This window comes from Ornithodoros turicata, chromosome 4, assembly GCF_037126465.1.
Source record: "Ornithodoros turicata isolate Travis chromosome 4, ASM3712646v1, whole genome shotgun sequence".
Lineage (NCBI taxonomy): Eukaryota > Metazoa > Arthropoda > Arachnida > Ixodida > Argasidae > Ornithodoros > Ornithodoros turicata.
The window spans coordinates 4,313,162-4,336,616 of NC_088204.1; the positions used below are offsets into that span (position 1 = coordinate 4,313,162).

General features: G+C 46.6%; 1 protein-coding gene across 1 annotated transcript; it reads right to left on the reverse strand.

Annotated features, from left to right (window-relative positions):
- Window positions 1-5,935: 5,935 nt before the first annotated feature.
- Window positions 5,936-22,859, reverse strand: LOC135392636 (receptor-type tyrosine-protein phosphatase kappa-like). The gene is made up of 34 exons (XM_064623349.1): window positions 22,735-22,859; window positions 21,080-21,164; window positions 20,928-20,997; window positions 16,200-16,348; window positions 16,080-16,129; window positions 15,813-16,010; window positions 15,371-15,502; window positions 14,921-15,199; window positions 14,712-14,843; window positions 13,833-13,991; window positions 13,560-13,712; window positions 13,363-13,496; window positions 13,090-13,270; window positions 11,510-11,597; window positions 11,156-11,405; window positions 10,361-10,400; window positions 10,079-10,172; window positions 9,922-10,007; window positions 9,494-9,645; window positions 9,345-9,432; window positions 9,165-9,238; window positions 9,067-9,103; window positions 8,802-8,899; window positions 8,608-8,724; window positions 8,370-8,515; window positions 8,163-8,298; window positions 7,944-8,090; window positions 7,757-7,853; window positions 7,407-7,483; window positions 7,206-7,340; window positions 7,017-7,142; window positions 6,785-6,936; window positions 6,580-6,715; window positions 5,936-6,369 (listed from the first exon to the last, which is right to left on the reverse strand). The coding sequence occupies exons 1-34, from the start codon at window positions 22,796-22,798 to the stop codon at window positions 6,295-6,297; spliced, it is 4,137 nt and encodes a 1,378-aa protein (XP_064479419.1). The 5' UTR covers window positions 22,799-22,859; the 3' UTR covers window positions 5,936-6,294.
- Between the last annotated feature and the right edge of the window lie 596 nt (window positions 22,860-23,455).

The window sequence follows — 23,455 nt, forward strand, 5'->3', positions numbered from 1 at the left end:
CAGCTAGTATGTTTGAACCAACACGCCGTTTTTGTTCTATCTCTGCTATGCGGTCAATCACATTTATTCGAAGAGCGCTTTCGCTACGTATTATAATACATTTTATGAAATTTTACTCGAAAGAAATTGAATTACTTCAATGTAACGACAAAATTTTCCAAGGTGATGTACCTTTGACAGAAAGTGGAAATATTTCATGAAAGATTACTACCATTCCATTACGAAACACACCCGCTACAATAGCATCAAAGTTGGAGATACAGCGGGTAAATCCAATGACTCTGCCTAGCGATATTGTGCGGCGATTACTATTGTATCAGCGAATAGTCCGGAATGTGCCTTCTAATAGAATGAAGTAAATGTGAGATATGCTTTCGGTCTATGAGAACGACGTTACATTCACTTTGCAGACATCGGAGTTCAATCGACGCCGAACGTTCTCTACAGATGAATATTTTAGCCTGCATATTTCCGGCAGCGTTCCCGGTCATTTTGACGCGATTACTAAGATTAATTCTGTGAACTGGCTTTTGTACCTCACCCATTGGTGCGAAATGTTCATCAGCTGCATAACCCGTGACCGTTGTGCTTGCATAGCAAAGCCGTAATTTGGATAGGAGAAACAAAAGTTTTTCAGACGTGCCGGTCCAATGTCGACGGTATTCACGTTGAAGTTACGAAGCTCCAAACACACGTCAACACGGGAACGACGTGCACAAACAAGCTGTGTTGTTGTTCCCGCTTCTTTCTCGCTCCCAATCTCGGATGCTCCTTTCTGGATATGTGATACCAATCGGTGTTTTCTATAGGTGGGGCGCATTTGCGTAAGCCGGTTCACCAGAAAGAGGGAAAACCCACGGGTAAAGCTATGGTGTGACGTCATATGCACGCCACCTATAAGCATTCTCTTTGGGACATTTAATATGACCAAGTGTCCTATCACTTCCAAGCAATTTTAGCTCCTACAGAGAAAAGAAACAGAAACGGTCACCACTATGAAGCCAAACCATACTTCGAGTATATATATATATATATATAGGTATTCAATTCAATTTTTCAATTCAATTTTTCGTGGTCAACCGCATTCGTTTATTTCAACTTGTATATATATATATATATATATATAAAAACATGTAATTTACGAAAAGCGTGGCAGTAGTAATCACGCTGCCGCTGACACCAGCGTGACGTGAACATGCCCCGAATGGCCCCGCCGCCGCAGACTAAAAATGGGCCCAATTCTGGGCGCTGAAAAAAACAGCATCGGCGCACACCTTACCACTGTTCAAGAGCCGCCGGTGTCAAGAACCCGAGGCAATTAGGCACCCGATGCTCTATCTTCTTCTTCTTCTTCTACCAATGAGATAATGGCTCTATCGGAAGCTCCAGTTCTTCTTCTTCTTCTTCAGCCACAAAGGAAATGGCCCTTAGCCACACAGGGCGATTGCCCAGGAGTATGAGAGGGGGGGGATAATAGTTCCAGGGGCACGGGCGGGGGCGTTGTACAGACGAGGACGGTGGTGGGGGTTAGGTGGTGGGGGTTGTCTTCAGAATTTAAATAAAGCCTCGTCGTTGTTTTCGTCGTCAGCATTACGGCGTAATACACAACCATGGGTTCACCAAAGACGATGAGGAGGAAGACTTTGTTCAAGATGCGGTCTGCAAATCAGCCTTGCCTGCGTGTATATGCAGGTATGTCTTGTTTTGGTAATACACTAACCATTGACATTCTGCGAGTTCTTTTTCAGGATTTCGTACTCACCTTGCTGGCTCCTGCAACCCAGCCACTTGGAAGCCAGGTCTAGGAATGGCCCGAGATGGAGTGACTGACTTACTTCTCCTGGTGTTTGCAGATTCCCCGCATTAGGCTAATGGGTCGCGATGTTCTTGTCCGCAACCTCTTGGTTTTCTAAAGACGAGAAATGTTCCTTTAGCCCCAGTGGGTACCATCACATCACCCGGGAACATGAGGCAGTCGAGCAATAATGCCAGACCTAGACCTCGCAATTTCAGTATTATAAAAAAAAAAAGCTCCCCGGCATTCAATTTCGACTTGAAGAGAAGTTCCGAGAAGTATATTCCTTAAAAGTATACGATATGACAGGCTGGGAGTGGTGGCTCGCTCCTGTAATCCAGCTACTTGGAAGCCAGGTCTAGGGATGGCCCGAGATGGAGTGACTGACTTACTTCTCCTGGTGTTTGCAGATTCCCCGCATTAGGCTAATGGGTCGCGATGTTCTTGTCCGCAACCTCTTGGTTTTCTGAAGACGAGAAGATGTCTAGCCCCAGTGGGTACCATCGCATCAACCGGGAACATGAGGCAGTCGAGCAATAATGCCAGACCTAGACCTCGCAATTTCACAACTTAAAAAGAAAAGCTCCCCGGCATTTAATTTCGACTTGAAGAGAAGTTCCGAGAAGTATATTCCTTAAAAGTATACGATATGACAGGCTGGGAGTGGTGGCTCGCTCCTGTAATCCAGCTACTTGGAAGCCAGGTCTAGGGATGGCCCGAGATGGAGTGACTGTCTCATGTCTTCTGGTGTTTGCAGATTCCCCGCATTAGGCTAATGGGTCGCGATGTTCTTGTCCGCAACCTCTTGGTTTTCTGAAGACGAGAAGATGTCTAGCCCCAGTGGGTACCATCGCATCAACCGGGAACATGAGGCAGTCGAGCAATAATGCCAGACCTAGACCTCGCAATTTCACAACTTAAAAAGAAAAGCTCCCCGGCATTTAATTTCGACTTGAAGAGAAGTTCCGAGAAGTATATTCCTTAAAAGTATACGATATGACAGGCTGGGAGTGGTGGCTCGCTCCTGTAATCCAGCTACTTGGAAGCCAGGTCTAGGGATGGCCCGAGATGGAGTGACTGTCTCATGTCTTCTGGTGTTTGTAGATTCCCCGCATTAGGCTAATGGGTCGCGAGTTCTTGTCCGCAGCCTCTTGGTTTTCTGAAGACGAGAAGATGTCTAGCCCCAGTGGGTACCATCGCATCAACCGGGAACATGAGGCAGTCGAGCAATAATGCCAGACCTAGACCTCGCAATTTCACAACTTAAAAAGAAAAGCTCCCCGGCATTTAATTTCGACTTGAAGAGAAGTTCCGAGAAGTATATTCCTTAAAAGTATACGATATGACAGGCTGGGAGTGGTGGCTCGCTCCTGTAATGCAGCTACTTGGAAGCCAGGTCTAGGGATGGCCCGAGATGGAGTGACTGTCTCATGTCTCCTGGTGTTTGTAGATTCCCCGCATTAGGCTAATGGGTCGCGATGTTCTTGTCCGTAACCTCTTGGTTTTCTGAAGACGAGAAGATGTCTAGCCCCAGTGGGTACCATCGCATCAACCGGGAACATGAGGCAGTCGAGCAATAATGCCAGACCTAGACCTCGCAATTTCACAACTTAAAAAGAAAAGCTCCCCGGCATTTAATTTCGACTTGAAGAGAAGTTCCGAGAAGTATATTCCTTAAAAGTATACGATATGACAGGCTGGGAGTGGTGGCTCGCTCCTGTAATCCAGCTACTTGGAAGCCAGGTCTAGGGATGGCCCGAGATGGAGTGACTGTCTCATGTCTCCTGGTGTTTGTAGATTCCCCGCATTAGGCTAATGGGTCGCGATGTTCTTGTCCGCAACCTCTTGGTTTTCTGAAGACGAGAAGATGTCTAGCCCCAGTGGGTACCATCGCATCAACCGGGAACATGAGGCAGTCGAGCAATAATGCCAGACCTAGACCTCGCAATTTCACAACTTAAAAAGAAAAGCTCCCCGGCATTTAATTTCGACTTGAAGAGAAGTTCCGAGAAGTATATTCCTTAAAAGTATACGATATGACAGGCTGGGAGTGGTGGCTCGCTCCTGTAATCCAGCTACTTGGAAGCCAGGTCTAGGGATGGCCCGAGATGGAGTGACTGTCTCATGTCTCCTGGTGTTTGTAGATTGCCCGCATTAGGCTAATGGGTCGCGATGTTCTTGTCCGCAACCTGTTGGTTTTCTGAAGACGAGAAGATGTCTAGCCCCAGTGGGTACCATCGCATCACCCGGGAACATGAGTCAGTCGAGCAATAATGCCAGACCAAGACCTCGCAATTTCAGAACTTAAAAAAAGAAGCTCCCCGGCATTCAATTTCGACTTGAAGAGAAGTTCCGAGAAGTATATTCCTTAAAAATATACGATATGACAGGCTGGGAGTGGTGGCTCGCTCCTGTAATCCAGCTACTTGGAAGCCAGGTCTAGGGATGGCCCGAGATGGAGTGACTGTCTCATGTCTCCTGGTGTTTGTAGATTCCCCGCATTAGGCTAATGGGTCGCGATGTTCTTGTCCGCAACCTCTTGGTTTTCTGAAGACGAGAAGATGTCTAGCCCCAGTGGGTACCATCGCATCAACCGGGAACATGAGGCAGTCGAGCAATAATGCCAGACCTAGACCTCGCAATTTCACAACTTAAAAAGAAAAGCTCCCCGGCATTTAATTTCGACTTGAAGAGAAGTTCCGAGAAGTATATTCCTTAAAAGTATACGATATGACAGGCTGGGAGTGGTGGCTCGCTCCTGTAATCCAGCTACTTGGAAGCCAGGTCTAGGGATGGCCCGAGATGGAGTGACTGTCTCATGTCTCCTGGTGTTTGTAGATTGCCCGCATTAGGCTAATGGGTCGCGATGTTCTTGTCCGCAACCTGTTGGTTTTCTGAAGACGAGAAGATGTCTAGCCCCAGTGGGTACCATCGCATCACCCGGGAACATGAGTCAGTCGAGCAATAATGCCAGACCAAGACCTCGCAATTTCAGAACTTAAAAAAAGAAGCTCCCCGGCATTCAATTTCGACTTGAAGAGAAGTTCCGAGAAGTATATTCCTTAAAAATATACGATATGACAGGCTGGGAGTGGTGGCTCGCTCCTGTAATCCAGCTACTTGGAAGCCAGGTCTAGGGATGGCCCGAGATGGAGTGACTGTCTCATGTCTCCTGGTGTTTGTAGATTCCCCGCATTAGGCTAATGGGTCGCTGTTCGATGTTCTTGTCCGCAACCCCTTGGTTTTCTGAAGACGAGAAAATGTGTCGCCCCAGTGGGTAGCATTACATCACCCAGGAACATCAGGCAGTCGAGCAATAATGCCAGACCTAGACCTCGCAATTTCACAATTTAAAAAAAAGCCCCCCGGCATTCAATTTCGACGTGAAGAGAAGTTCCGAGAAGTATATGACAGGCTGGGAGTGGTGGCCCGCTCCTGTAATCCAGCTACTTGGAAGCCAGGTCTAGGGATGGCCCGAGATGGAGTGACTCCATCTCCAGTGAGACCCAATCTCCAGAGTGACTCCAACTCATGTTTCCTGGTTAGCGGGCTAGATAGCCCGCTTTAGGCTAATGGCGACTAGACAGTGAACAACGCATATTAGGACTGTATTATGCCGTAGGTTCTTTTCTACTAGCGGGCCTCCGACTTGACCAGTTTTCATCCAACATGCTGACAACGGATACATTTACAGAAATATGTGCCTAATAGAAAACGTCAAGCCGTGAACAAGTGAATCAGTTTTTCACTTGTCCTTGTCCATGACACTGAGGAGGATGGGACTAAGCTGTGTCGTTGAAAAAACCTTGGACCCTGGCTTGCTTCGGACCCGCTTCGGTAATATCCGATTCCTTTCGTACAGCGTATTTGCACGCATTCAAGGAGTTGTACACAGCTTCGGCGCTTCCCCGCTTTCCGACTTCTTCAATAAGCTTTGCCATGAGCAGGACGTCCCATCGTTCAGACCGTCTCAGGATGCCTATAGACCGATGCTTACGTGTTGCCGGCTACCTACAGGCACTAATGGACATGCGATCGGCATGCTGCGGTGAGGGCCATCGGGAGTCGGACGGGCAGGCCCCAAGTGGTAATTGTATACGGTCAGAGAGCACTGGACTGAATTTGTAGACACAGTTACTTAGGATTATTTCTTTATTCCAATCCATCCATCCATTATCTCTTCTTCCGCAACTTACGCCTCTGTCGCCTTACGCAGTCTTCAATTATGATTGGAACAAATGGCCAAAGAACGTGCGGATAGCCCCACCTAGCGAGTAAAGTGCCGACTTCTCAAACATCATTGCATCCAATACTTCCTGACAGGTTGACAGGTCATACGCTTGATGGCGCTACCCGCGTGTTCAGTGTCCGTTGGTTTCAAGTTTGATTGAAAACTGCCCACGTTACAAGGGTATTACAATCATACACTCAACTAAATGCAGTGAACACTAGAAGCTTAACAGGCGGCGAACACCATGAAGTAAATGAACAGCCCGCAGTCACTGGAGGTTCGCGTAGGTACTCAAGTTGTCGAGGAAAGCCAAGGCCACATCGTAGCAATACTGGTACTGGACCTGTAAGGGAGGATCCGATTTCTTTTCGTGGCAATTTTGTCAGATTTCGTCACCTTTCTTACGTTAACAATGCCCTACGACAAAGAAAAGCACGTTCTGTCGGTAACAGTTCTTGTAATGTCAGAGCGAGGCGCCCAGTAGGATGAACAACTGAGGACACGTCAGGAACCTCTGCTTTACGATATTATATTCCCTGTAAATAAATATTACCAGGTCTCGCACGAATTCTGTTCGACTTCTTCCAATGGTCTGCACGCTTTGAAAGACATCCACCATTTGTTCTGTCTTCATTCGTTTCCAGATGATACTTGAAGCGCAGAAGAGACCACTCGCACGGCATCCGTCACTGCATAATTCGTAAGATGTGTTATCATTATTACGATCAGCACAGCGCTAGACGTCGTATGGAACTCACGTGCACTGAATGACTAGCACAGTGTTCGGCGATCGACTCTGCCAGTCCTCTACTTGCTGAATGAGGTCCACTATGACGTCACAAGACGGTGGCACCAGGGCCGATCGCGGCCAACATTGCAGGTGGAACTGGCGCACTGCTCTAGAAGGTTGCTGGAACCATTAATCGATTATTTAAATATTATGTCATCTGATTGCATCAAAAGAGAAGATAAAAACAACAAGTCCATTACCTCATTCTGCTCAACTCTAAAGGTCCGCATGACGATTCCAGAGTTTACCGTCGTCGCTGTGTTGCAGACTGAGCAGCCGTAGTTTCTCAGAGTCTGGTGAACTTCCGGCCAGAACTGGGGGCAGTTCTACAGAAATATTTAAAATGGAAACCGATTATAATATGCAATACCGAATGTGTCCTTCCACACCTTATCTGCCGGATGCAAGTTGTCTAAAGTGACGATGGTTGTTGTCTTGCTCGTCGAGACCATCTGCCAAAAGTCTCCGACCGTGTCTGGTCTCGGGAACTGAGTCACCAGGAACGCATTGCGGCTTCTGTAACCCTGCAAAATAGTCTTAGTGATTATTCCGAAACAAAAGAGATTTGTTAATGGACGAGATAATCTTACATCAACATAGACGGCGTTGATGTAGTCCGTACGACCAGAACCTTGTGGAGGGCACAGAAGGAATCGTTTGGAGTCGCCTGTAAAGATCCACGGGGAATCTTGGAGGAAGGCATGTGAAGATTTTTTAACATTGCTGTCTGTGTGAGAGCCGAGGAATTGTACTAAGTTTCAAGTTTAGTTCAAGAGTCGCGTAACCCGGTTATAACGCGATTTAGAAGAGTCATGAACAGGAGTACAATAGGTGTACGGGATAAACAAACAAACGCGCAGTATGGGATTCTATAGACCACAAGGTTATAGGGACCTTTGTCAACATGCTTCAACGCTATGTCACGGACCACGAATTTTACCTGCCAGAACGTCACGTGTCTGATTTTTCCCGACGTTTTCGCAGCTGAGGGCGCTGTTGTAGGTTTCGTTACGTCGATATATTGGTCTGTTGAGTTCCTGCAAGAGGAAGGATTAAGAAAAAGCTTAATGTGCCCGTAGGCACGGATATTCAACACTTAATTCCGCTTATAACGATGTGATCCTGACCTCAAACTCTTCCTGAATTATGCTTTTTCTCGAAACACTATTTCGAACTCTGAGGTCCTGCACTCGCTTCCTGAAGTCTGTGACGCTTATCGAATGGCACGTTTTACAGAGGGCCTCGATCGCGCGGTGCGCAAAGACGTACTGGTCCTATTCGTGAGACAGAAGGGCGATGATGACTCAGGTCTCCGTTATACACAGTCTAAGAAGCCGTAGTCATACCAATGACTCAACTAAGTTGGACCGACATTGTCGCATAGCATCTAAGTGAGAGAAGACGTCCAACTGCTTCAGGGCTTCTGCTTGGTCCAGCACGCTGTCCATTAGAATGAAAGTACCGGTTGCACCAGTACCTGCACTGCAATACACAGTGGGGACGCAACAACAGAATATTATGTAGATATTGTCCAATTTATATCAATAACTCACCTGCAGTGGACGATGATTGGAGAGTCTTCATGATGGAAGCCCCTTACTCGTTTCATAAATGAACATATGGCATCCAGACAAGTAGGAATGCCATGTTCGGGCCAACTGGTGAAGTGGAACTGCAGGAGATGTCGGCACTTCTCTTCCTACAGTGAAGCAGCCGTGAAGGGCTATATGCATGAGCTCTGCGCTAATGGGTATGCAACCATTATAATTGTTATATTATGCTTCTACTTGCCTTTGACATAGCGAACTCTCTTATAACGAAGTCATCCGTGGTGTCGGTGTGATGTAGCCTGACTTCAATATCGCCGTACTGCTCCAGTGATTCCGGCCAATACTTGGCGCACCTGACCTGTGTTGTACAGAATACTGATCGGCTATATGCATTTCCAGAAGGAAGTGTTGAAGGAAGAGGTATTAATCGAATACGTCTTGTTGTTCCACCAGGTTGGTAAGCATGACGATCTTGCCGCTACCAGATTCCCACACCATGCGCCAGAAGTCGGTGACCGTTGCAAGAGTTGGACCTTAAAAAGATTAAAGCATCCCTTCCAGCACACGACTCAAATATATATTGCGTGAACTATAGAATTAGTAATACGATGGTACGGTCCGCATATAACGATCTGTGTGGAATAATTGAGGAACACGAAATAAAATTGAATGGTATATAGGCACAAAAATCCTGACCCACCTTGTGTTGCGATGTACCTTCTATCGTTATTGTAACCCTAGAAGAAGAAGCCATTCATTGACACAATGTTTCCATGAAATGTAAAGCTGAATACTCACAGTAACATAATTTGCGTTGATATAATCCGACCCACCATGTGGGAACTCTAACAAAAGAACACGCGAATGGTCGTCTGGAAAGCAAGATAAATTTTGTAATATATGTGACCACTCTCCCTTATAGGAAGATACTTCTTCAGTTGTTTTCAACGCTTTCTTCGGGACATATGGCAGACTCACATGGCAGAACGTTCCCATATCGATTCTTATGCCGGTTTTCTGGCAGTTTTGCAACTTCGCACGGATGCAGCTCACCCGAGTCCATAGCCTGCCAACAGTGTGCCATAAAACTTGCTGTGTATCCACTTTTATATGTGTACCCTGCATACCATGTACTCTTCCTTGAGCGCGCCATTTGCCTCAGCGTTGGTGACATGCGTCCGAAATTGTTGGACCGATATCAACTCTACGTTCGTTCCTTTCCTCTGCGATGTATTCAGGACGACGTACTCTTCAGTTCCCGGGGCACAGTTTGTATAACCTGCGGTTTGTTAGATGGTTGTTGAGTATTGAGCGGGTTCGGTTGAGTACTCAGAAGCCAGTTATAGCATCTCTTAAGGTACGAGTTATTTAAAGCTTGTGTAAGAAGGAAATGGGAACAGACAGTGCATTCATACGAGAAACATCCTGAATCCTGAGTTTCCGGAAGACAATGTTTCCAGACGAATTATCGCTGACTACATCGTTCGGCTCACTTCTTATTTTATTACTTTCATGCTTAGTTAGGTGACGTCCATTGTAAGAGTGATAGTCATACCGACAGAGGGTTTCTTCAGAACCTCTTTCGTGGCGGGAGGTGCTAGGGCACATCCTCGTTCGACAGACAGGTTTCGCTTGCGTCTGCTGGAGGTGAAGAACAGACTGTTATTGGTGGTGCTTTCATGCGGCGCGGAACTAGCTACGTCAGACCTTACCTGCGGTAGTATAACACTGCTGCTGAAATGGCTAATATGAGGGGAACGCTGATCACTACGGCCACGGTGGTTCCTCCATCTGGCCTAGGGTTGACTGTAGTAGGAAATGGAAGATAAACTATGTAGAATGGAGTAAATAAGAGAATTGTTCCCCTGAACAACGAAACACTTTCTATTTCCATAAAATAATCCAATGAGATGGCATTTAAGATGGAATTTTGTCTTCTAGCGTCGGGTAGGAAGTATTTGTGCTTGCTACGTAAGACAGAAGAGGCAGCTTACCAACGACGGCATGTGACAAGCCGTAAGCACACGTCATATCCTGGAATGGTAATTAGATAAAAAAAAATTATGCGTATGCACAGAACCCCGGAACACTGCCCTGTCAGTAAAACGAGAGAAGGACCGGGAGAATGATAGCCTTTTATCTGGCTTTGCATGGAATCGGTTTCAACCACCAGGAAGGTAGTGAAGGAGTCACTTATGTCCAGGCTACGCTTATTCCATACATCAAAAGGAAACTGGAGTTATAGTAACACGGCGCTGTGCCTAGCTTGCCGCACCCCAGCTACGATCCCCCATATCATCGAGGACTGTGAGCGGTACACGTGTGAACGCCGTGTACTTCGACGCCAACTTGAACTCCTCGACCATAGACCATTCAGCCTGTCCAAGGTACTTGGCCCATGGAGCTCCCCTGCGCATCAGTGCCGGGCTCTTCGCTCCCTTTTTGCTTTCATGCAGGCCACTGGACTCCTCGAAGAGCTCTAAACAGAACTCCGACCTGTCGTCGCTTCAATCTCACCATAATTCATCCTCTCATATTAACCACTGTGAAGTGGGGTAGTGTCCTGTGGCTACCACGGGGAAACATCCCATGTCATCATCATCTCCTTCATTTATTGTTGTTGTTGTTGGAGTTATAGATCGCCTTGCAGAATGTGTGCAATGTGTGTGGTTTGCTACGCATTGTGGAACCCTCGAACCAATGAGTCGTTGGCCACGACAAAGTCTCCATGTCTTAAATCTTGCAGAATGGAATCGAGCAGGGTATTGGCCACAGAAAGAGCTACTCACCACGGAAACGTTGCGCTCAACCATCAGCGCGAACCGGTATGGTGTTGCAGACTCCAGAGGAGCGTTGTGATATCCTCCCACGGTAGAGTTATCGCCAACGACAAAGATCCGGTCTTGTTTTAACTCTCCTGGAGCGACACGAGCAGCCACATAATAGGGTAGGCCACGTTCCAGAGACTCCTGGAAGGTCAGCGGCGTCACGTCTTCCTTCAAGTTCTCGTAGCCTCGTAGCACGAGCACGTAGTAGTTACTGTGTCATAACCAAAGATTGGTGGGCGATATGATGCGTGAAAAGGCACTCACGTGAAGACATTGAAGCTTCGAATGCCGAGGAACTAACATAAAAGCCATTACCTGATGGGGCCATTCTTATGTCTGGGCGGAGATAGTTTGAGGATAACAAGATTGCCGACGACTCCCTGCAAGCCAGGCTGGTCTACAACTGGAATTCCGGTCGTATAGAAACATTGTGCTGATCATAAGGTGTGTGCCAAAATAAACGACTAGACAGACTTCAAAGCTATTTCAGTGTCCATTTAAGGGTAAAGATATGTCTTTGATAGCGTCTCTCAATATTGTTACAATCTCGCGTTTTTAAAATAGTGTAGTATTCGCCATCATAAAATGCGTAAGACAGATGAAAAAGCAGCCAAGTTAGAAAGTAAAAAAGTCGAAGAGGACACGTTCGCCTCCGTTATTCTGAATCTTGGTTGGCCACCAGAGTGTCATTTGTCAACTTCTGATTTTAGTTGTCGAGACTGGAAGGTACCCGTGTTCGAATCCAGGTGCCGGCTGTGCTGTCTGGCGTTTTTCCTGGGTTTTCCTCAGTTGCTGTCAGGCACATGTCGGACAGTTCCCTTGGATGTCGGCCCACCAGGACCCACCTTCCCCCATAGCGTGAGTCATGGCGTTGCCCACCTCTGTGGGACCGACAACGGCGACCCCTTTCGTTTGCACCACCACCACCCCATCGCGCCCCATCTTTTCCTGGCGTGTGCTGACGTCAAGTCCGTCAGCATTCTTTATTGGCTGCCGAGAATCGTCTGCTAGCGAAAACGACCAGTCGTCGCACAATGCAACAGCAAAAAAAGAAAAAGTAAAAGAAAGGAAGAAAGAAAAAGTATAAGCACTATTGGGTGACCGACATGTCATAGTACACTGCCAGCCGAGGGAATCTGGAACATTTCTGACGCCTGAGATTGAAAACTGTCTTGCAAGCGAGGATTGCGCGCTGCTGTAGCCATACCTTTTGGGCGTAGGGGCTCCTAGAAGAAAGAAACGAAGAAGGAAGGGACTTGCCGACGTCACAAGAGGGAATAGGGCCGTCGGAGGTTGCTTTCTCTGAGTGTTTCTAAGTTTGATTTCAGAGTGATAGTGCACCGCGCGGCGAAATTATTTTGCATGGTAGCTCCTGATGGGCATCACGACAAAACAAACGGTGGTGGTGGTGCTGGTGAAGAGGCTCGCCATTGTCAGGACCGACGGACAGGGGGAATGTGCGTCCTGGGCCGACTTCTAAGGGCACTGTGCCGACATATGTCTCACAGCAACTAAAGAAAACCCAGAAAAAACCCCAGCCAGCACAGCCAGCACCGGGATTCGAACCCGGGTACCTCCCAGTCTCGATCTGACATGTCCAGCACGCTAACCACAGAGCCACGCGAGCTGGTGACGAATGAAACACTGGCTTCGAGCCACTTTATACGTCACCTCACTGCTCCTTCAACGACTCGCAAGTTACAATCAAGATATAATCGGTGAATATTTCTAGGCAACGACGGAATGTCCTTGGCGAAAAAGTGTTCGGACTTCTGCTGCTGCGCCTTGCATGATATCACGCAAAATGATTCCGGGGCCAAACAGATACAACTGTAGTATACAGCACGACCACAAGGAACAAAGTAAAAGGAGGGATAAAGTATTTGAGAACTCACGTCCACAACGCGTTCTAAAGCGTTCTTGCTGAGCCCCTTCACTCCTGTACTTGTTGTCGCTGTCTCTCACCAGGACTCTGACCTCATAGGGCATGCCAGGTTTCAATCCCGACAGAACACGACTATGGATCGTAGGAGAGATAACATTTCTTGTAGTCGGCCACTTCGCGCTTGTAATTTCCTGCAACAGGAAGTATTGCGATGTACAGTACACAACGACGAGAAAACAGAACGTTCGAGCGACTATGACAGTGACCTAGCCGTAGCCGTTACCCTGTATTGGAGCAAGTACGCTTCAGGGTTCCCTTCGCCTGTATCTCGTCCAGACTTCCATGCGTCCCACATCACTCTAGCGCTGGTGTCACTGATGTCTGAAACCTTTGGTTTTCTCTTAAGAAGAGGGTAGCCTATTCAAGAAAATGTGCAAGAAATTTACATTTCACCTCTCTCGGCTAAATCGTTTCTCTTACTGATATCGCAGTAAGGTTTGTTCTTCCAGCCATCGAGACACTCTTCATTATCATCTACGCAGGTTCCAGTGAAGACATTGCAGGTCCCGTTGTTGTTGCAGTGACAGACGCGCTTCTGCTTGCAGTCAGCTCCATATTCGTTGTCGGAACACGCTATGGAAGCCGTAGGGAAGTACTTATACCCGTAAGTGTGAATACAAAAAAAAAGAAGAGAAAGAAAAGGAAAAAGAAAGAGAAAAAACTCGGTACATTTTAAAATTACATCCAGCTTACTTTCGTTGCAGAAGAATCCCTTGAAGCCAGTTCCACAAGAACAGCCATAAGGATCAGGAAGGCAGATCATGATGCCCGAACAGGTTTTCGCCTCAGGGTCGGGATTGGTGTCTGAACAACGTTTCTGGCATTGGTGGCCGAATTTATCATCTCCACAGGCTGTGGGAGGCAAATGACACAACATCCTCATGAGATAAGCAAATGATCTCAGTCAACAATATTCTTAGAAAAAAAAAAACTCCACCTAAGCATAGGAACTACTAAGACTTGTGCGACGTTGGGGAACTTTAACAGTCCACTGATATGGAAAGATCTGGGGGAGGGGGATATGTTTATTATGTAAAAAAAATAGTAGTGAAAGGTTAGCCACCGCTACGGCGGCTTGCTATTCCCAGGAAAGAAAGGGGGAAAAAAAGAAAGACAAACAAAGAAAGATCTGGACATTCTTACTCACGATTGCAGTATTGCTATAACCAAGATAACACAAGCCATAAAGCAGTGTTTCTCAAACTTTCCCAGTACGTGACCCCTTTGTGTAGTACCAAACCTACCATGACCCCCCATCTTTATAAGCCTTCCGAAAATGAACTTTTTTTCAATGACGCAGATACATTTACATTGTAATTTATTTAAAAGACTTTACTCACAGGGAGAGCTACCAAAAATGCTTAAACAAGGATTGATTTAATCACGTATTTTATTGAGAAGGATGCATTTGCGTTCTTGATACAAGCAAATCAATACGTTGGTCTGTGTTGCTCAAGGCATATCGCATGTCTGCTTGAACCCTCAATGACCCCCAGAAAAAGGCTCATGACCCGTTTGGGGGTCATGAGTCATGACCCGCAGTTTGCGAAACACTGCCATAGAGGAACTCACGTTCTTCGCAGAGTTCTCCTTTAAACCCTGGAGGACAGATGCAGCGACCGATGATGTCGTGGCAAATGGCACCGTTTTTACAGCCAGGGCAAGTGGATTCGCACACAGGTCCGTACTTGTTTGCTCTGCACACTACAGGGAAGAAAAGATTTGATTTTAACGTGAGTTAAACTACTACAATAAAGGTCCTCGTAAAGGATTCCGCTCACTTCGCACGATGACTCGCATCAGAGCACGGTTCCTTCCAGGAGATCTTGTGTGTGGCCCGTTGACGACGTACACTCCGCCATGATGCAACGCAGCTCTGTCGCGGTGTAGGTTATACGTACTGTTACCCCTGTTGTCCAATTTATGCTGATTGCCACTACCATGCCCATCCACCTTGACCCACGAGGTCACCTCGCCTGGTCTCCGTGGAACCACTTCTATGTCCAGTGGTTCATCCAGGCTTACGGTGATCGTGTAGTGTTTTGGAAGAAATGGAACGCCTGCATTTCCAAAGGAAAAAGAAAGGTCAGAGTTGATAATGAAGGAACATTCACTGTTAAAATAGTCAGAACAGGTTAAAGCCGTCCTCACAACTGGTTCGGCTTCTTAACTGAGATGTATTTTACGGTTGCCCGGGAGGGCTGGACTTCCCAATAAAGCCTGAGTCTCACCACGACTGACGTCACCGAAGTACATGGCCGGAGACGCGATGTCTGACGTCATTCTGTTGTGGATTCTGCACCAGAACATGTTAGTGCGAATCTGGGGCAGAATTTTGCTCGGCCACGTGATGCTGTATCGTCCTTTATAGACATGCAAAAGTAAGATCGCAAGTATGATCACACTTATGACCACTGATAACAAGATCACAAGTTCTGCGACTGTAGTTTACCCTTGTCCCAACATAAAGAATGGAATTTGAATAATAATAACTTATGATGATGATGATGATGAGCGGGACGTTCCATCGCGACAGTTGATTCTATGAAGTACCCCACTGATAGAGCTAATGTGACGAAAATAGGATGATGAAACTACTTACACTGGAAAGACGTTATTGTCTCCTGTTATGCATGTTAGAAATGCCCTCTTCAAGAACAAAGTTTATCATACCGTTGCTGGGTGACAGTGAAAGGTTGCCATAAGGATGAAGTTCAAGTTCTTTAAGTGTGTAATCAAAGTGCGCTGTATATCCAGGAGACACATGGCATTCCTGCGAGGGTGTATCTTCCAACCAGATGTCTGACGCGTGTTGCTCATATGATGCGTAGATGAAGTTACGATGGAGCATGGTGATGTCCAATACTTCTTCTGCAAAGTAACAAGGACATCCATGCAAGCACCATACCAATGTGGTAAAACCATTATGTTTTGACTCACCGGTGACCCTAGGTGAGGTGAAATAGAAATATGTAGTGCTCCTAAACTGACTGCGAAAAAGTTGTTTGTTAATGGCCTCGCTCTTCTTTGGCAATATAGTCAGTATATTAAGGAACGCACTCCATTGATGGGATGTTGAAACGGACAGATCCAACAAAGTCATTGCGTCTGTCATCGTGACCAGAGGCCACGAAGGTGGCTGTCCTAGCACTGGCATTCCAGGACGAAATGCGCAAGTCATGCAGGGCACTCTTACAGATCGACGAGGCCTATACCAAGAAACAAAATGTCGGTTAGAAAACGCAGACGCACACATTCTAGGTTGTAAGACAGAGTTATCTTCAACTGATCTAAAGATATCGGTTAACATTTAGCTGAATACTGCGGAAAGAATACTTATCTACTTTATCTAGAGATCTTTGGTACTCGTGATTTATCACTGTCTAATCGTGCTAGCGCAGATCTGGATAGCCCGTGTCAAAGGAAGCCACAACAAAGCCCCGTTATGCCCATGCTCTGATTTTTACTAGTATGAAAAGAAAGTGACTTCTCAGTCCATAGGCGGAGAGTTCTCAACCTGCCGGATGAGGCCGGTGCACAATGCCCCCCCCCCCCTTTTTTTTTCATCCAGAGAGCTCGAGTAGGGTGTCGGGAATTCCGTGTTGCGACGTTGTGAGGTAAATTTTCCCACGATTTTCATGATAACTCTCATGAAACCCGCAATTCTTAGGATATCCCTCGAATCTTTCATCTTGAGTTTCAGCTGGGTAGACTTCCCAGAGGGGCCTGGCTCCCCTGGGAAAGCTCTGTGTGGGGAGGGGGGGGGCTCACTCCCCCAAGCCCCTCCGCAGTCGGCGCCTATGTCTCAATCGTCATTCTTTTTTTCGATAATCATTGGTCGCTGCAGTTTTTTTCCCGAGACCTTGGTGTCGTCAGACGGTGTAGGCGATGATGTCAGGGAGGCACACCTTAAAAAGAAACGTATACATATATAGGGTTTATTCAAATGACGTCATCCGTGGGAGACCGCCACTACCGCTAGCAGGCAGGCGCTACCAAAGGCAGCCATACCCAAGCCGTCACCCCTATCGCATTCACCGTATATTTGGTGTTTCAAAGTTACTGTGCTGTGTGGTTTGTAGCATATCCAAGTAATTTCGACGCTTTCGACGTTAATAGTCGTCCAAAAAGCATATGGTACCGAACGAATGCGGGAACATAACTTGGATGTACCGACAGTATGGAGGCTAGACGTCGTCAGTGAATAAACCCCATTAATACAGGGACGTCTAGTTGAAACTGGGGTATAAATGATCATTTATTTCCCAGTTTCAAGTAGTCGTCCCTGTATGTGTAAACCTTTCTATAACAAGGTACAGGGTCAACCGTTTCGGTTTCGATGGCCATGACGCTGGTGAGGCATCTTACGAAGTGCAGTGCTGGGGAAGTAGGCCACGTAGTACGACAGCCACGCGGGAGCCCGAATACTACACTACGAATACTTGTACTGTCCTGGCAGGCCATTAGTGCGGGCCACGGGTATTGTACTCCGAGGGAGAGAAAAACAGTAGGGGCTGGGTGCTGACACGGTACCGAGCGTACACGAGAAAATAAAATAATGAGAACGTACTTATAGTAACAGTAAAACTGTGAAAGATAAGCCCCAGAATCGGCACAACACCATCCCGGAAATATACCTCACATGGTGTAGCCTTGTTCGCCACCCCGTTGTCCGTACTTTTTTTCTTACGTGTGTAGTCGCGTAGACGGACAGGCAATGCCTTACAAGTAGCCAGCCCTTGTCCCGTCGGACGCTTAAGTAAGGTCGTGGGAATGGTAAACTGTTTAGTAGTGGTGAGGACGGTATACTCAGTCATGGGACAGTTGTTGTCTCAAAAGTAACTAAGTTACAGTTATTTTTCGAAAAAAAGAAACTTAGTTACAGCTACAGTTACTGCTTAACTAGATGAAATAACTCAGCTACTGAACAGTTACTCGATGCAGTTACTTTGCGCACAAGTCAGAACGAACACTCGTTTGTTCATAGGCAAACAGTGAACTATATACATGGCATTTTAACTTAATGGCGCGCAATTCAGATAGTACAACGCTACTCGTTCAGTTATTTTTTTATTTATTTATAAAATACTACAAACCCTGAAAGGGTCCAAATAGGAGGGGCACAGAAAGTCCAAAATAATTTACAACAAGACACATATGTCACATCATGTAACTGCGTTTAAGCCTTTCACAAATGCCGTGACAGAGCTGTGTGAGACCTGAGCAGATGACAGAGAATTCCATTCTTCGACGGTTCGAGGAACGAACGAATACTTAAAGCAGTCAGTCCTGCACTGGAATGGTTTGACTGTGCGCTGATGGCTTAGCCGTGTTGATCTGGGTGCGTGTGGAGTGATATAGTTCTGATGATTGATTCGAAATTGACCATTGAGTAAATGAAAAAGAAACTGGAGCCTATGAGTCTTTCTACGCTCTTCCAGCGGTATTAAGCCACTCCGTGCGTAAAGAGGAGTAACTGAGGTGAGACGATGGTACGACTTAAAAATAAAACGTATGAAACGTATGAAACGTTATGAAGTATTATTTGAACGAGTTACATTTCAAGATTGTTTTTCGAAGTTTTCATCACGAATCTTCCCACGCTTGAGTTCAAAAATGTCCCTCGCGGCGCTGAAGAGCCTTTCGATCTGCTGCACTTCATGGAATTCCGGTGTTTTACAACACGAAGAGCTCTCTTAAGCACGGAAAACAGACAACGACAACAGACAACGTGGGGCTGCGGTTGATCTGTCTTGCCCCTCCAGTTCCTCCCCATGGAAGAGCTCATGGAAGAAATCCTGAAGCTGAAAGATGTCGTTGTCATCACCTTCGTTTGCTGACAGCGCCACGTCGGCAAATCGTCTCTTCTCGATGGTCTTGTATTCAACAGAAAAAGTAGGGCCGGTTGGTAGAACTCTACTTTACTACTACTACTCTACATGCTACTTAAAGATAAGTGCGTCAGTGCTGCGACGGCGACCCTGACAGAGAAACAGCAACTCCTTATCAACTCCGGACGGGTGTTCTGAAGGGTGTTATCTTTCATGATTGGCGGTATCGTCTTTGTTTGGCGGTTGAAGCGGTATGCGGCGCTCAGGTTTGGAAGAAGAGGGGGAGGGTTTGAAAGATAGGCTTGTATTTTTTGGTCTCATTCTAGTAAAGTGGTTGAAAGTTGCGACCTCGTCTTTCCTATTCTGTTCTAACCGAGTGTCCCTATTTATTGTCGCTAAGAAATGGATGGTCTTGTATTCCCCTGAACGGCTGCTTCTCATCGATAGGGACTGAGTTACAGTAACTAGTTACCGAATATTGGTGACTATAGTTACAGGAAACAGTTACCTTTTCAAGAAAAGTAACTACGTACAGTTACTATAGTTACAAAATCAAGTAACTAGTTACTTGTAACTGAGATACTCCCCATGAGAGGGTACATCTGATGGGAGTTGTAACTGCTGTCGTTGGTTGCTTTCTTCTGGGACTTATTATCGACGATACTGCATGCAGAGTTTCTTATGACGACTAGCGGCTCTCGTCTATAGGAGTTTCATACCCATGGGGATAGCAGTGCCTTGCGATATTTCGGCTGATTTTTTTTTTTTTTTTTTCTGATATTCTCACTTTTAACGTCGAAGTTCGGTTTGACATGCGTCTTTATTCGAGCGCAGATCGTCGCATGCTACACCTTCAACGGAGGGACTTTTTTTAAGCAAAGGAGCCTCGATGTAATATAAACGTATCTTCTGATACACGGTAACTAACGCCACTGGTGACGCACCCAGTTTAGCGTACATTCTTTTCTAGCTTTGCAGCTCCTAGATTGCAGACGAAACCGCAGGTAAATAACAGGCATATGTGTAATAGCACATTGCATTTGGGTCGCATACAGTACACAACTCAACTGATAACACTTGCCATAACTGATTCTCTAGACAAAATTCTAAGTGCCATAAAACCAAATAATCGTGTCGTGGGTGAGTTTTTTTTTTTTTTTATATATCGTACGCCATATCGCCTTTGCGTACGTAAGGGGTGGCGTTGGTAGTTCAGCGCACTGCGCGAAGCTATCTCTCTCTGTTATCGGTGTGCACCAGATCAACCGCCGCTATCTTTTACGTACGCAAAAGGCGTATCGCATACGATGTACTACAACTCTCAATAGCGAGTTTTTAATACATCGTAAGGGCTGCACGCAAATGATACGACATAGGAAGTTATCAAATCGAGGCTTTGTAATGTGATGACGCCCGCTTCAAAGAAGGAGGGTGATCGGCTTATCATGTTTTCCGAACTGTTATCGTGAACACGTTCCGATGCATTAAACTTCGCTATCGTTCTCACGGAAGAGCACGACCTACTAGATTATAACGACCACGTCACAATCAGCAACCCCTATGAGGAGCCCGTCCGCACGATCCGCTAGGGGCGCTACTCATCGGCACGCCACGATTGGACGATGGAAATTTGGATTCTGAACGCGCAGAAGCGTATGTAGCAGACGACAGCGACAGCGACCGTAGCAGACGACAGCGATAGCTCCTATGAAAACGCGTAGAATGATGATGATCATCAACCTCAGAATAAAACATCTGTGGAATATCCACCGATTGTGCAGAAATACTAAGGTAAGCTGAAGTACAAAGTATTGTAGAAGTTGAGGAAGCAATAACTGGGACGATGAGAAGCGCCACCGCTACCTTCCAAAAATGCGGCGCTGGGAAGGGGTGCCCACGACATGGTCGTTATAATCTAGTAGGTCGTGCGGAAGAGGAAGAAACTTGACCGTCTTACCACCGAGTAGAACGCAGTGCCAAAAACTTCGGCGTTACTGTCAGTGTAGCAACTGTCCTCGCAGTGCACTCTGGGAAAACGAAACGAACGAACCGTCAGCTGTTCACTCATCAGTTTCATTTCTTTTAATCGAATGCATCGATTATACTCACGTGCAGTTTTGATTTGGACCGCAAGCTTCGGATTGTAAGAATGACTCCGCCGTCTCCTCGCAGTCGATAGTCCGTATAGCTGCACCTAAAGTGTACATAAAATAGTACAGACAGTGCTGTTTTTGCTACGTATGTGGCCAAATATTCCGTCTGGGCTAGCTATCTCCAGCTATCGCTCGAGGGTGCTAATAGAGTCACTAAATAGGGATCATAGTAGCGACACTGAGCCACGCCGACGAGCGAGACCGCCATCTTGGGTCCGGCGTGTCTGCGTCGCCTAGCAACGGGACGCCAATCTCTCCCTTCTCCGCCGGAAAACTGCGCGCAGTCGGGACAGCTCGTAACGGAGGAAACCGGTTTTGGATGGAGGGGACTCAACATGGACGGGGCGTTCTTGGAAGGGGAAACCACGTGATACGATCGGCCCAATCGCAGACACCGAAGCTCCGGAGCGGAAGAGGAATGCGATACTCTGTATCCCTATTTAGTGACTCTAGGTGGCCCACATAGACTCTTCATGAGACGCCACTGTACCATTCATTGAGTGTACTCGTGAAATGCCTCTTTAGCGTCGTTGGCGAGTTATACAAATAAAGAGGATATTGCTGGTAGGCCTTGCTGAAATGTGATTCCCACAACGAGCCAATAAAGCCCATGCCCCAATTTAAAGTAAAATCGGCAATCTCTTCAAGTGTTTTAAATGTATCTTAAACTTTATTTTGTGGAATTTGCTATGAGTGCTATAACTACATTCACTTCCAAACATTTGAACTCTGTCTTAATTATGTTATCCTTTCATTATTTAGTATCCGGTACTTTAAGTACTTCTGTGGCATCTTGTGCAGTGCGTGTATCGCCTCAGCGGCGGTTAATCGCACACTTCATCGTCATCCAATGTGTGTGTGTGTGGATGGGTGGGTGTAGCATCTTGTACATGTATGCAGCAACGTTCATACAACGAACGAACATAGTCTTCATAATAATAGGAACCACATGTCCCCACAGGTCCTGTAGGGTCCTATAGGAACTACGCAAAGCCTATATATAGGTCCCGTAAGAACATGTGGTATGGACCCATAAGGTTCCACAGACAGTGGGGGAAAGGAAGCCGAAGTTCTTTGGATCCACGTAAAACATGTGTTTACAATCCCAAACGTTGCCACACCAGCACTGGACAGCTGTTTCGGCCTTAATGGGCCTCTTCAGCAGTGGGCAGGAGGGCAACGTTTGAGTGGGTGGCGGCGGAAGGTCACGTGGAACGTGATGTCCCCCTGTCAGGGTGAGAGACTCACCACTGAAAACCACTGGGCACTTTGAACTGGGCTTTCAGTAGTGAGTCTCTCATCCTGACAGGGGGACATCACGTTCCACGTGACATTCTGCCGCCACGCACCCAAACGTTGGCCACCTGTGCACTGCTGAAGTGGTCCAAGAAGGTCGAAACAGCTGTACAAGGCTCGTGTGACATATCGTTTGGGACTTGTAAACACACGAGTCCCATAAGCCCTATAGGGTTTCATAACACCACAGAGGCGTATAGGAATTTGGAACTGTCGTAGTACACAAGGTATTAAAAAGGGCACTCAGCTGCAGATGTTTGAACCAACACCGCATTCGAACTAAACCCATCCGCACCACTCCCGAACAGCACTTACCATGATTACAGTAGACACCGACATAGTCACACAGGAGAAAACACCACACAAGACACCAATGCATGACGAAGACGCCGCCGTACTGCGCAGGTCCTAAATGAAATACACCGGCGATCTTCCTATCAACATCTCTTCGTAACGTGTCTCTGTCGTCTGAATTTCTATCTCCAGCGCAATACGTCATTTTCATTTCTATTTGTTCTTCCGTTTCTTTTAAAGATTGATGCGAGTGATAGCGACGCGTATGCATCAGTCAGGATGTGCGTGCAAACGCTTTTAGATAAGCGAAGCATCCGGAGAGTCCGGGGTTGACTATGGTATATGATCTCCGGATCATTTTGTGTCTCCCGTCATTCCGGAAGGTTGTGGCACAGTTTCTACCAGTATGCGTTTCTATAAAGCTTCACGCGAAAGTTTGCTGAAACTCTGCTTTGCCTGAAACGTTTGCTGGTTTGAGTCGTGTGTTCGCGTCGTCCCTCCGTGCGCACAGGCTCAGGCTTTTACAGTATGGACTTCTCTTGCGTGCTGTCTTGTCCATCATAAAGGAGGACGAGTCATTTGATTTGTTTTTCTCATGTTCTACGCCGTGCCATAAGAAGCAGGTGTTGCTTCGGGTCAACGTCCTTTGTGAAGGATGTAGTCTTGACCGTGCGGAAGTGTGAAACATGAAAATCCTCTCACTAGGAAGGACACCGCACACACGAAAAAAAAACGAGAAAAA

Excerpts from the sequence above, each read along its gene's own strand:
- LOC135392636 (XM_064623349.1), bottom strand. The coding sequence starts at position 22,798 with ATGCATTGGTGTCTTGTGTGGTGTTTTCTCCTGTGTGACTATGTCGGT. Across the intron at positions 13,497-13,559 it reads CAAACCTTACTGCGATATCA|GCTACCCTCTTCTTAAGAGA; the intron begins GTAAGAGAAACG and ends TTTCTTGAATAG. Across the intron at positions 8,900-9,066 it reads AAGGTACATCGCAACACAAG|GTCCAACTCTTGCAACGGTC; the intron begins GTGGGTCAGGAT and ends AATCTTTTTAAG.